Raw genomic sequence first — 14529 nt, 5'->3', positions numbered from 1 at the left:
GTTATACCACAATGCCCAACCTTCATATAGGTATTTCCAATGCTCACATTCATCCAAGGTCTCTTTCTCCAAAATCATAAATGTTGCCATCAAGACCGCATTGCCACACCACATCACCCACCTTCCAAGTCTCTTTCACCGGATCAAACTATGAAGGTTGCCATCGAAACCACCTAGTTGCACCACAATGCCTCACCTACATCCAGGTATCTACAATGCTCGCATTTATCCTTGATCTCATTCTCCAAAATCATGAAGGTTGTCATCAAGACCTTGTTGCCACACCACATCACCCACACCCACCTTCCAAGTCTCTTTCACTAAATCAAACTATGAAGTTTGCCAATTAGAAACCACCTTGCTACACCACTCACCTTCCAAGTCTTGACAGCGTTGGTCGTATTCCTTTCTTGAGATATTTACCCATGACAAATATAATTGAGTATATGCCATTAATCAATCATCTGCTATGATACCATTTGTCAGGAGCTGCAGAAGAATTCATTAGGGGAGATGGCCAAGGGAGAGCCCAAATTTGAGCACATTACCGTCAACATATCCAGTTGGACCCATATTCATTTAAAAGTTTAAACCAATGAGTTGTGAGCCAACTAGAATATATTATATACTCCGTACCATACTAATTCTTTAATGTATGGCTTCTTTTCTAATGCAACTTACACATGCATCTTATTTATCACAATCCACGTGGGCCAAACCCCTAAAAAGACTTCGCATTTGACATATGTTCCATAACAAATTTAGATTTGAGTTTATCTCAACCGCGTTGGCCATCGACAATTGAGTCATAACCAGCTACAAGATCCATCTAGGGAACGAGTTTGACGGTGGTGAGAAGCTTTGCCACTCGAAGAGAGACAACGGCAAGACAGGCCTACCGTTGCATGGTCGAGCGGCAGAGGTTGCCTTTGAGTCGTTGACGATGGCAGTAGATGCACGGAAATAACGCGGTTGGCAGAGACAGATGGGTTCATATTTGAGAAAAAGCAAGGGAAGTCAATCCTCACATTATCAAACTTAAGGCAAACTTGTCATGCTCCCATTTGACGATCGATGCTATCAAGTTGAAAATCAAATCGCTGAGAAGACACGAGATCCAACGATCAATGATGACGAGCCGAGCAGATCGACAACCGAACTAGATGTCTCAGAAGTGTTTGTGAATAATATTTGGTGCTACGATTTGAGACTAGGAAAGTCTTAAGTCTTCTAGAATTTGTACAAGAAAGTTCTTCCAGTACCTTAGAAAAAGCATATTCAACCGTAACACTATTATACTCTATCGTCATCATCACTTTTCTTGGTAAGCGACAAAGTCATTCCCGACGTATTATCATCACCCTGTGATAAGTTGATCTTGTTGAATAAAACAATTAGACCTATCTTCATACCGTTAAAGAAACAAGGTTTTCTAGAACATCTCCGCCTCTAACTGCAACGAGAAGAAAGAACTAACGGAGTCCCTTCCATTTGTAACGTTAAAGTCTTTTTTTCTCACTTCATTCTTGTCATTCAAGTATGGCGCGGACTATTCGACCCAAAAAAAAAGTATGACATGGACTACGTGGATACATCGGAGAAATTAGCAAAAAATTAAACTTACTATACTTGTGTCAATTCAGTTCTAAACTTTTTAATTTGACCAAATTAGTCCTAAACATTTCATTTTACCCCTTTTTTTTTGTTAGAAAGGAGATATTTTACCCATTTAGACCTAACCATTTTAGACGATTTACCAATTTAATCCTAAATCTTTTGACGATTTGTCAATTTAGTGTTTATAGTCAATTTTGGTTGAAAATCACTGACATGACGGCCTATTCAAGGATAGCTCTCCTATATAAAATGGCCGCCGCTAACGTCGATAATTCTTAGAACTTTTTAAAAAATTGATTTCTTTTCTATTTGATTTTTTTCTTTTTGTTTCTTATATTCTTTTTTCTATGCTTATTTTTCCACCCTTGGGCCACAAGGACCTCAGCCGAGACTTTGAAACAAAAATATTTAAAAAAATCCAATAAAATTAATGACAATTGCAAAAATTGTCCATATCAGTGTCGATGCCATGGAAGACAATCGATGCCGACTAAACCTCAATGTCACCAGTTTCTGATTAAATTGATAAATTGTTGAAAAATTTAGCATTGAATTGACAAAACGTCATATGGTTTAGTATTAAATTGGCACAATTAAAATGTCTAGCACTAAATTGGCAAATTATCAAAAATTTTAGGATTAAATTAACACAAATGTAATAGATTTAAGAGTTTATTGGTAATTTTTTTATAGATGCATTAGACATAACTATTTGCCTCTATAAAAGCTTCCTTTATTTGTCTATAGAACATTTTGATGCGGGATATATTACCGTGTTTATTCTCGTCCCTATAGGGGTGTCAGTTCAGTTCGAATTTCGATTTTTCTTCTTCCTTTTTTTATCCTCCATAGCTCAACCTATTTGCAGATGGTCAAACTACCTTGCGAGCAATGGTGGGGATGGTGTCGACCGCGCGAAAGAGGCGGTCCGTCTCGATAGAGTTCTCAACGTAGGTCTCGAGGAGAAGGCTGTATATCTCGGAGTGGATGTTCTCAATGGCGATTGGAAGTAGTAGAAGGCACAATCCTCGGAGAGCTGGACCTCCTTCATGAAGCAAACAACAAGGTTCTCTAGGACGATGCCCGTCGGAGGCAGAAAAGAAAGCGAGGATGTGGGCGATGAAGTGGCGCTCGTCGATGGAGAGGGAGTGTGGCGGAGGTCCTAGGAGTGGTCTGTTAACACATAGAGGTTTTGAGGAAAAAACGTTATTCCTCAATTTTCTATATTACTTCTTCCATATCTATTACAATGACCTAGAGTCATATATATACAGAGAAAGGAAAGACTCTTCAAAAAGACATAACCTTTAATTTAACTAATTCTATAACTCATGCACATATTTTATAGCTCATTCTCACCAGATCGACCTCCTTAGCAGTCTCGAAGGAGGCCTCGGCCTTCTTGTACATCTCCTAGAATTGCGGGTAATGGATAGGGAACATGCAGAAGCAATCGGGGTTCGGGGCCAGCAGGGGCTCTTCCTCTTGGATGATCGACGGCATTGATGTGCCTCTGGGGTTCGAGCTCTCTGCAATTGGTTGATCTAGGGTTTCATCTAGCTTGGATAGATTGAGAGAGACGGCAAAGAGGATTTGGGGATTTTTCTTGGAGGATGTCAATTGAGGGATTTAGGGGTTCGAACCAACAAAAAGAAATGTGGCTTTTTCCATTATCCAAACTAAAAACCTTAATCGAAAAATGCACAAAATTTCGATTCGATTCGATTCAGTTTTTCGATTCAATAATCTAACACCCCTACTTTCCTAATACTATTCTTCTTAGAGGTGAATTTGGTCAATTTGTATTTGTCTCTAGTTATACTTTAAAATTTATCCATCTGATTAATGTTCGTGGATTTTGTTTCGGAATTATCTCGCGTCTAAAGCAAAACATGACTCGAAGCAAACGTATAGAAAGGTGAAAACCCCTGGTTGCTTCTCTGCCATTTTCGCTTTGTTTTCAGCACTCACCTGTCCTTTTCCAAGATGGGTAATGCTCCAGACTGAACCCTTCAGTTACTGAAATGACTCAAGAAAAGAAATCCGAAAATAAAACTTCATTCAATCAGTAGCAGAGTACAGAGAAAGTCCATCCTCTGTTCATTTAGCAAGAGCCGTATTAACATAACATACAGCAAAGGCCTGGCCACTTCTACAATCCCCTGGAACCAGGAACCTCAATCCACTGGAGCTGCAGCTGGACTTCCCCGCGCTCCACGTTGCGGAGCCGGAGGACCATATCCTGGACCACCTTGCCCTCGCTCCACACGATGCAGCTCTCTTCGGCCAGGCAGTTGTCCCGGCTGGGCGGCACTCTGGCGATCACGGACCCGCTCGGGACTCCGTCCGTCGGCACTCTCAGGGCTTCCAGGAACTGCTTGATGTGGAACTCCGCGTCCCCCATCTTGTCGTCCGGGCTGAAGGTGTCCTTGTCGTACACCAACACTCTTACGGGGAGGCTCGGGTCGGTGATCGAGAGAGTTAGATCGTCGTTCCACTCCGGGTTCGTGTTCTGCTTGATCACCCGAGTCTTCAGTTTCTGTGACCCACATCGAAACTTAAAGATCAGACGGAGCCGAAATCACAACAGAATCCTACTATGCGTTTGATCAGATAATCCTAATTAGAGAGCAAAGCCCTGGAGCGATTATGGTCACCGGTGTCGATTCAATTGACCAAAACTATACGGTACTCGCAGAAGCAGAAACTAGTGAAAATCACCCAAAAAGGCAGGGTAACAAACAAAAAACCACTAAACAACGAGATGGGTGTTCCAACAAACCCATCACGGACCAAAACAAGAAGCGGGAAATGGCGGGGACGAGCTGACCTGTTTGCCCATTCGGATGACGATGTAAGGATCGCTGCTCCGGATATCTCGGATCGCGAGATTCACCCCTCTGTGAACATGGATTCTCAAGAGCCCCAGAAGATGCTCCATTCACGGAACTGATCGCCGGGCCTTGGTCTAGAGAGGGAGATGGAAATTGAACGGTTGGGAGTGAAGACGATGATGGGTGGTTGCTGCTCTGTCTTCTGCTAGTGAGAAAGCAACCTGATATTTCACGAAGAAGAAGCTGGGCAGTCAATTTATACGAAGGGGCCTTCAAGGCGGTCCATACATTAAAGTATATAATTGTGCTTTGACTTTGAATACTGTAGCCTCCTCCGATGATCACGCGCTTATTCTTCTATTTTTTCTTCGTGGACTGCTTCTACGAACCGAATGTGGGCTTTCCTCTTTTTCGCGTGCGCCGTCAGCATTTGGATTTGAAAAGGTAGTCACAACGATGAACGACACAGACAGACAGACAGAGAGGGGGGGAGGGGAGGAGCACTAGAAATGAGAATGAATCACAATGAGTGATTCTGAACTGGGGGAGGCTTTTACTTGCCGTTGACCTTGACCTGCAACTCTTAGGTTTGATTTGACTGGTGAGGTGGATACGTATAACACAGTGTGCGTATGGTATGATCGATTGTGTGAGCCTTTTACGTGTAGATCTGACACACTTTTGTCAGACGTGGGAGAACGACTCAGCTGTTATGACATTGTCATGCCTTCGAGAAACCAAATCGCTTGCGTTTTTTCGCGTGGACACTTTTTATTTATCCAACATGATTTTTGAATTTTTAATATGAGTCCGACGTAGTTCATGTGTTGTATGAAAATTTTTAATGTTGTACTTTCATTAATTCAATATCAGGGACAATATTGAATATTTCATATACTCCATAGACTATATTGAGCATATACCAAAAGTACGAGGATTACGTTGAACAAATCAAAAGTTTAGGGTCCACATTGCATAAGACCGTATTGAACAAAATTAAAATTTTAGGGACCAAATTATACATTATACCAGAATTCATTGACCATTTGAGTTATTTTTCCTTTCATTTTCCTTTTCTCATGGACAAAGCCTTGTCATCTTTGGTAAGGAAATTACAAACAGACCCTACTATAACCAGACATGAGGTGGAAACCTTCATCTATTAATGGAATGAATATGTCCAGCATAACCAATTACTGTTTTCGTCAATGCCATAACCCCCTTCCTTTTTTCTCTTTCATCAGTGCCTTAACTAGGGGTGACCATGATCTGGGTCGGTTCGGTCCCAATATGAAATTGGGGACCGAACTAGTAGTCCTGGTATGAAATCGGGGACCAGACCGGTAGTCACGGCCCCCAAATTTTTAGGACCAAGGACCGGATCGGATCGAGACCGGTGGTCCGATCTAGGTCCCGACCCAGTGGGACCGCTAAAATCTAACCCTTGAAATACAACATGTTTCGTTGCATGTTAATTTACAATCTATACCCCCGATTGAATAAAAAAACACGCTGGTCCAATTTGCTCATATTCATAATAAAAGCGTGTCTTCACATAATTGTAGGTTTAATAATGACATCGGTCTAACCGCCGACACATTAGAGATATATAAAGGACAGAATCGAGATTTCCTACACATGTGACGTCGGCTGCACCACAAACCAAAAACAAAAGGGTTAGTGCACTAAAAATCTCAAAACTTGTCACAAAAATACGATTGAGTTCAAAAACTTTCAAAAAGTGCTATCAAGTCCTAAACTTATCAAGTTGGTACAATCAAGTCCCAAAACATGTTGACATTTTTTGTTTATCAAGTTGGACGGCGCTAATGAAATGACTTAATTTTATCAACTTGAGAAATTTTAGAATTTGATTGCGCTTTTCGAAAGTTTTGAAACTTAATTACATTTTCGTAACAAATTTTAGGATTTTCGAAATACTAATCAAAAAAATAAAAATGAAAAACTGATTTATTTGGATATGTGCGTGAAAAATAGAACCTCGAGTAATATGGAAACAAATGAAAATCATTGTTAATTCCTCACGGGCATTAACTTATTCAATATTAGGCATTGCTAGCATAATAGTATTTAGCTAACCGTGAAAATAACAGCATGTTGTGGATAATAAATTATCGAAGCAGTGAATCCGACAATAATTTATAATTATTTGTTACTTATTAGAGCAAGTTATTAATCTCACTTCGAATTAGGGACTCTCGAATCGGTTATCGATTATCGCCTTGATAAGTTATTACTCCATAAGTATAATCATGTTATCATTTCTCTTCCATATTATAGCTGGATTCGAAACACGTCATGTTCCTAGGCGGCCTCGGAGGTCGGGGTAAACGTCTAGATGGCGGACACGGTCATCAAGAAATCCAAAAAAAAAAATTTTAAAAAAAAAGCGCTCAGGGAAAATTGAAATTACTCGTTCGCCCTAGGAATTCTCGAGGGCAACGTCTTGTAGAGTCAAAGTCTGAATTGGTGATGCTACCAATCAATGTGATCCACGTGGAATTTGAGATGACATAATTTAGGCTCATCCGATGAATAATCATTGTTGGTAATTAGGACCAAAAAAAAAAAAAAATCGCTGTTGGTAATTGACTCGGCAATCGAACAGGGAAGGAATTGCATTTTGGTGGATGTCATGTCAGATCTAAAAACAGAAAGTGATGCACGAGTCAAATTGATCGTGACGCGAGAAAGATCTATAGCCTCGCACCTCATTTATCTTATCACTGGCAGATCCAATTTGGTTCATCAATGGGCCCGCCTTGCTTTTTCTTGTTATATATGTAAATTTTCGGGTTAATCCCCTAAAAATAATCTTCACTTAACATTGATTCTAATTCCGTTCCGAACTTTTTTTTATCGCAAAAAAGAAATCACAAACTATAACTATAATCCCAAATTTACCACACATCCATATATTGCCACTAGTTCTTTTTCTAAAATTATCATTGTTAGAGTCAATTGTAGGTTCATTACTATAATATCCATATTCATGAATACTCTCACCTTCGTATGAAACGAGGCCTCCCGATGTTGATAACTTTGAAGAAAGTAGTGACGAATTTGAATGCGGGGCATATTTGAGGCTATAACAAAAGGTTATGATTTTTTTTTAGACAAAAAAAGTTCAGAGCAAAATTGAAGTTGAACTAAAGGTAAGGGTTCCATGACCACTTGCATTAGTATTGCCTACCATGTATCAGCTTAATTGAAATTGTTAAGCTCGAAGGAGGGGTCGCAAACACGCGCACATAGTATCCTTGTTAATTGTTGCTCATCCCCTATAAGTGCAAAAGTTGTGTAATTGAACGAGTCCAATTTGTAGTTGGCCAAATTAACGCATCGAAAGCTTTAACATAGGCAAAGTTGGTTCAACGTAAGAGTTTGGCACTCGGGAATTAGAGGTCACCCATATCAAATCTTATCAATTTCGTGCAATCAGTTTTGGGTCTCGTTCAAATGAAAAGGTCAAGTGCTTGGAGTTAACCAACTTGTGCACTTTGTTGCAGAGTGTTCATTAAATCTTCAAGTAGTCAAGTCATTCCAATCATGCCCCCTGAATTATGAAAAAGAATTAAGGTTCCAATTTGTTTGGGCTCTATCTATTTCTTTTTCTTTTCTTTTTTTGAAGGATTTTTACGTGGATGAGGACAATGAGGTGAAAAGAACAATGAAAGTGAAGAAAGGAAATGTGAAGAGGAAAAGTTAGGTGTTGTTTGAATGAGTAGGAAATGAAACAGTGAAAACATATCTGGATCCACGTATCTCTCTTATATTTTTTACTTTTGCTCTATTTCTTTACAAAGCTTGGGACTCGAATTCTGTATCTATGATATTATGGTCCCCATCCCTTAAATTACTTTACCAATGAGGCCGCATGCCTGTTGACTTCCTCATCTCCTTTAGAAACATTTTTTTTTTTAACCTAAGTCAATCTATGTATCACATTATTATAACATGAAAAAGTCCAGGCAGGTTAATGGAAACCGAAAAGAGAAAGGCCAAACATTCTGGAAGCTGTCCCCCTCCGAGTGGGAACTCCACATTTCAAAAGTCCTTTGCCCTTGCAGATCTTTTTATCACGAAATGGTATGCTCCGAGTTTTCCCCTGATATTCTTCTTCTTCAGTCAACGTGGGAGTGCTTAACCATGGTTACTCTTTTGACCAAAAAAAACAAACCATGGTTACTCTACCTTAACCCCCACAAAAAGTTGTATTTGCCATCATACCAGTTATTGACATTTGACTAGGAAATAACCAGACCAGATACTGCGTATGGTTTTGATGGGGGCATACATGGAAGCTTATCTTTACTTTATAGTGATGTCATGCCGGATGTAATTATCGTGTGATGCTCCATGTGGTTATTGCCGTGTCATCGCGGTTTGAAATACGCGACATGTTTTTTGTCATGTCCTCTTCTCAATGTGTAATCTCTACCTTCCGGACACGAAACAACAAAATGATGTCATTGTTCGGTAATGTGTAAGAGTTTTTTTACTTGGACTTACATTAATTGAAATTGACATTTACCGTTTTATGGGTTGGTCCGATAAGATGAGATATAAAGATCCTTAATCGGTTTAATATGAACTGGATTAGTGTGGGTCGAGTTTGGCCCGGCCCACAGTGAGAGGGACCTACGGTCGGAAACTCTATAAATAGGCTCAAGTCTCTCCTTTAGCCCTCTAATGCAGAAATTCAGAAAGTACCTTTTCGTTATGATGGTGGTTGTCTCATTCAGCCAGCGAGGATATCAATCCTACCAAAGCCAATTATTCTAGCATGAATCCAGAGCATCTTTCCCTTGCTCAGAAAGTGAAGCATTTGAGTTCCGATTCGTCGCCATTCCGCATCAACTTTTCGACGGATTCTAAATAAGGTGCACACCATTCCTCTCATCTCTAATGAGGTGTTTTTGATTTCGATTAGACGATTATTGAGCGTGCCACATTCGTGGCCTTTCATAACAACATTAAATAAATGGTTTGGTCATATTTTGTAATCCTAAAACAACATATCACGCATGCGTACGAAATTAAATCACATGTGATTTAGGACTTAAGGGAACGGTACAAAAAGGGTGTTGTGGGATGCTAATCCATCCGATGCGTATCTAGTCCCCGGAAAGATCTATAGGTTTCATTTGACCAGTTCCTTCACATATGCCCTTTTCATCGAGTCATTTCGTTTCGAGTGACTAAGCATTGGATGCATCCATTCGTTATTAAGTGCTTGGATTATGCCTTTGACGATTATCGTGGGGTTGACATATCTACTGATGTGTTTCAATTTATGATGCTTAGTTTGAAGTGTCCTCCTTAGTAATTGCATTCTCTGGTTATGTTCGCCAGACTGGCATTGCATGGGCTCGCTCTAAACTTCGGGTATCACATAGAACATATAGTATTTAAATTTAAGCTGTTAGACGTTTAGTTTGAACATTTTGCCTAGTACTCTAGATGTGGAATATTTAATTTGGGAGATAAATGAGGCCTCAAAAGGTTTGATCTTAAGACCTCCTACTCTAATACTATGTGAGATTTTGTAGGATTGTCACCAACTGTTCTAAAAGCTTAAGCTATTAAATGAAGGGATGGTTTAATAATTAACGTACATTTAAGCTTTTTTCTCGTCATTATGCTGTGTCATTTACTCATTGTATTTGAATTACGTAAATATTGTCTGATGCTATATGGGATCATTGCTATGTCATCGCGGTCTAAAATACCAAACTTGCCATGTCCTTATCGTGTCGTCTTGTCATTATGTATGAATCTTGATTTTGCCATATTATTGAATCTAAATGGACATTTTTCTCGAACACTTGCCCACATTAACGTAATCACGCCTATACACACAAGAAAACGGCCTCGTTGATCAATAAGGATTGGATGCATCCATTAGTCAGTATGTACTTGGATTATGCTTCTGATGACTTTCGCGGGATTGACATGTATATTTTATTAACGTGTAATTATATGTATATTGGGATATTTCTATAATTGTATTTATTTATACCCTTATTGTAATGAATCGCTGATATAAATACATATTATACAATCTTAGTTTGGATTAAGCCACCATAAACACTCTGTCATTATTTCTCTCTGACTTTAAACATCAACACGGTATTAGAGCATGAAAACGCATCACGTTCTTCAAAATCTTTGCCCCAAATCAACACTTCCTTTGCTCCAATTACTGTCTCAACAATGTCTGCGAAACATCAACATTTCTTTGTCCATCATTTTCTCTTTCTATTAATCCCAATTTCCCATCATCTCTCAATAATGTATCGCCCAATTTCACCTCTTCTTCTCTTTTCTCTATTGCTCCAATCTCAGCTCTTGCTCCAATCTCTGCTATTGATCCAATTTCCGTGTCCGCAGAGGCTTATCAATTATCAGAACGGTATTGTGGTGGCCAATCCCTCTTATTCCATTTGGGTCAAGACGGATCAATGCATTCGCAGCTTGATTAACTCAACCCTCACAATTGAGATTTTCTGTTAAATTCACGATCTTTAGACATCTCGGGAGATTTGGCTCGCTCTAGGGTGACGCTTTATTGATCGATACACGGCCAAGGAAATTGGATTAAAGCTTGATTTTCAAAATTCCATTAAGAAACCCCATCAATCAATGTATGATTCTTCAGCATCCCAAGTCAATTGCGGAGTCTCTCACCGCAATCAATTGCTCATTCTCCGATAAGGATTTGGTAATTCAAGTCCTCAATGGGCTCCCATCAGAGTATGATCATTTTGTCACGATGGTCACCAATGGCCACCAATGGCCCTACTATTCTTTCCTTCAGCGATCTGCGGTCACGCCTTCTCATACAAAAAGAATGATTTCTCACGAAAATTGAATGCTTCATCTTCATATGATATTCATCATGCTTTGATTGGTCATGCCACTTCACCCAATCCACCGTTTCGAGGGAGTCGTGGTGGACGTAATTTTAGGGGCCGAAGATCCGGTCGAGGACAAGGTAGACGGTTCTCGCATGATCAATCGGTTTAGAAAGCCTCCAATGATAGATTTAATTTACAATCGGCTTATGCTGATCGGTCCTCCCCTTCCTCTAGTAGGTCTCGTGGTAGTTCGAGACCCTATGTTCTCCCATTCACCCGTAGAGGCATTATTGGACCTTGGCCTCATCTTTCTTGTCGGATCCGTAACGGAGCCAAGCACACTACTTTACAATGTCGGCAAAGATTTAACCATGCCTTCACTACAACTAATCCATCATACTCTTTCTCGTCTCTCTCGATAGGTGAGACCTCCGATCCAATGAGGTATCTTAACAAGGAAGCGTCGGCATACATGACTAGTGACGTCATTAAAATTCCAAATCCTAGACCCTTTTATGATTCGACAAAAATTTTAGTTGGTGATGGTCGTTTATTGCCTATTAAGCAAATCGGTAAAGTCTTTTTTACATACTTATTCTCGATCTTTGCAATTATCATCTGTCTATCATGTCCCTAATTTTTCTCATGATCTTCTCTCTATCACTTAACTTTGCCGTAAAAATTCTTGTGTTATTAATTTTAATGGTTCATCCTTTTCTTTGAAGGACCAATGAATTGGGAAAGCTTTCCTCCAATCTGATTTTTCTAATAGTCTTTATCTGATTTTCAATTCCTTGGTGTCATCTTACTTGCATCCTATCTTGTCTTCTTTTGCTTCACTCACTCGTTGACATGCTCATCTTGGTCAATCCAAATAAACAAGTTTTGAGTCATATTTGCAATTCTAGTTCTAGACCGGTATCATGTGAGTCCTGTCTTGTGGACAAATCTCATCAATTGTCTTTTGAGTCCGTTAGTCATCGTGCTTCTTTTCCTTTAGTTGTAATTCATTCTGATGTATGGACGAGTCCCATTTTACCCAATTCTGGTTTTAAGTATTTTGTGTTATTCGTTGATGACTACTCTTGGTTCACTTGGATTTTTTTCATGAAAAATAAATCCGAAGTGCCTACTCACTTCCACTGTTTCCATTGTTTTATCGAAAATTTGTGCAATACCAAAATTAAATTCCTACAAACTGATGGGGGAGGTGAATATACAAGTAATTCATTCCAAATATATTTACATGAAAATGGTATTATTCAACGTTTTTTTTATCCAAACACCCTATCTCAAAATGGTCTGTCAAAACGCAAAATCAGACATTTAGTTGAAATGTCTCAAATCTTACTAATCCATGCTCATGTGCTTCCTTCATATTGGGTCAATGCTCTTCTCGCTGCTGTTTACACTATTAATCGGCTTCACACTCCTGTCTTATCAGATATTTTCCTTTTTCATTGTCTATTTGGGTTCTAGTTTGATTATTCGTTCTTTCAAAATTTTGGATGTGCTTATTATCATTTTCTTCCATCTCGTGTCTCCTATGAACTTGCGTCTCACTCTATGCCATGTGTATTTCCTGGGTATGTGTCGAATCACAAAGGCTATCGTTGCCTTGATTGGTCAAGTGGTCTTGTTTTTATCAGTCATCATGTTTTGTTTGATGAGGAGAATTTTTCCTTTTGACAAAGTCTTTCAACTCTTAGTTCTATAAATAATTCTTCCAATTCAATTCATTCACTTGTCGTTTCCTCCAATCAATCTATTCTTCATTCTACCTCCTTTGAGCATCAAGCTCCTTATCCGCCTTTCTCGACTTTTGTAGCCCAACCTCTTAATATACCTCTCTCCTCCTCTCAACCAACCCAATCTGGTTGCAATTCTTTTTAACCCCCACCGCCTCTCCTTTTGTATCCACTCACTATGTCCCAACCTAACTCTGCTTCTAATCAAATTCCTCCTACATCAGATTCACAAATCCTCTCTACATCTCTACCTAGCTCCTCCACTTATGTATCTTCTCTTCCCACTCATCCTATGCAAACTTGTGCTAAATCTGGAATTTCTAAACCGAAAAAAAAAATTAATCTCTCTAATTCTTTTCATAAAGAGACACCGACTTACTATTCTAAAGCCATTCTTGACCACGTTGGAAAGTGGCCATAGCAGATGAATTTAATGCCTAGGTCACTAATCACACGCGGGATCTTGTACCACCTAACCCTTCTAAGAATTTAGTCAGTTGTAAATGAGTTTTTAAGATTAAGGAAAAATCTGATGGAACAATCGAACGCTTCAAAGCTCATTTAGTTGCACAAGGATTTAAGCAACATGCAATATTGGATTTAATCCAATGGAACTATCGAACGCTTCAAAGCTTGTCGTTAAAGCCGCTACAATTCGACTTGTTCTCTCTATTGCTATTTCATCAAGATGGGCCGTGCGTCAACTTGATGTTAAGAATGCCTACTTGCATGGCATCCTTTGTGAGGAAGTTTACATGAGCCAACCTCCCGATTTCTCTAATAATGAATATCCGAATCACGTGTATCATCTCCAAAAAGTCATTTATGGTTTCAAGCAAGCTCTACGTTCATGGTTTCATTGAGTTTCATGGCGAGTAAGGCTGATCCCTTGTTATTTGTATGTGCTTCGTCTCAGTGTCATCTATATATTATGCTATATGTTGATGATATCCTTGTCACCGATGATACTCCTTATTTATTACGGTTTTTGATTACTCGACTCTCGCAAGAATTTGCTATGAAGGATATTGGACCACTTCACTATTTTCTTTGCATTAAGGCTCATCACCAATCTAACGGTACACTTTTATCTCAAGACAAGTATGTTGATAGCCTTTTGCGTAAGTTTGACCTTATTAAGGTAAAGCCTGTATCTACTCCCTTAGTATCGAAGACTCTATTGTCTGTTGATGATGGTGAGCTTCTTGCTTCTCCAATGCTATATCGACAGATAGTTGATGTTTTACGGTATGTGTCCATGACTAGACCCGATATTAGTTTTGCTACAAACTTAGTTAGCCAATTCATGCATCGACCCGCATTACCTCATCCGCAAGCTGTCAAGCACATATATCGATATTTAGCTGGCACATCCACCCATGGATTACTCATTGAGCGGTGTTCTCTCATTTCATTGACAGCTTATGTGGATGCAGATTGAGCTGGTTG

General features: G+C 39.3%; 1 protein-coding gene across 1 annotated transcript; it reads right to left on the bottom strand.

Moving 5' to 3' along the window:
* Positions 1–3653: 3653 nt before the first annotated feature.
* LOC115745339 (protein C2-DOMAIN ABA-RELATED 4-like) lies at positions 3654–4669 on the bottom strand. Its single transcript, XM_030680838.2, has 2 exons — positions 4448–4669; positions 3654–4156 (listed from the first exon to the last, which is right to left on the bottom strand). Exons 1-2 carry the CDS (start codon positions 4556–4558, stop codon positions 3770–3772), a joined length of 498 nt encoding a protein of 165 aa, XP_030536698.1. The 5' UTR covers positions 4559–4669; the 3' UTR covers positions 3654–3769.
* Positions 4670–14529: the final 9860 nt, after the last annotated feature.

The sequence above is a fragment of the Rhodamnia argentea genome, chromosome 8 (assembly GCF_020921035.1).
Source record: "Rhodamnia argentea isolate NSW1041297 chromosome 8, ASM2092103v1, whole genome shotgun sequence".
In the NCBI taxonomy this organism is placed as follows: Eukaryota; Viridiplantae; Streptophyta; class Magnoliopsida; order Myrtales; family Myrtaceae; genus Rhodamnia; species Rhodamnia argentea.
The sequence above is the reverse complement of the archived record's forward strand: the minus strand, read 5'-3'. Positions and strand labels throughout refer to the sequence as shown.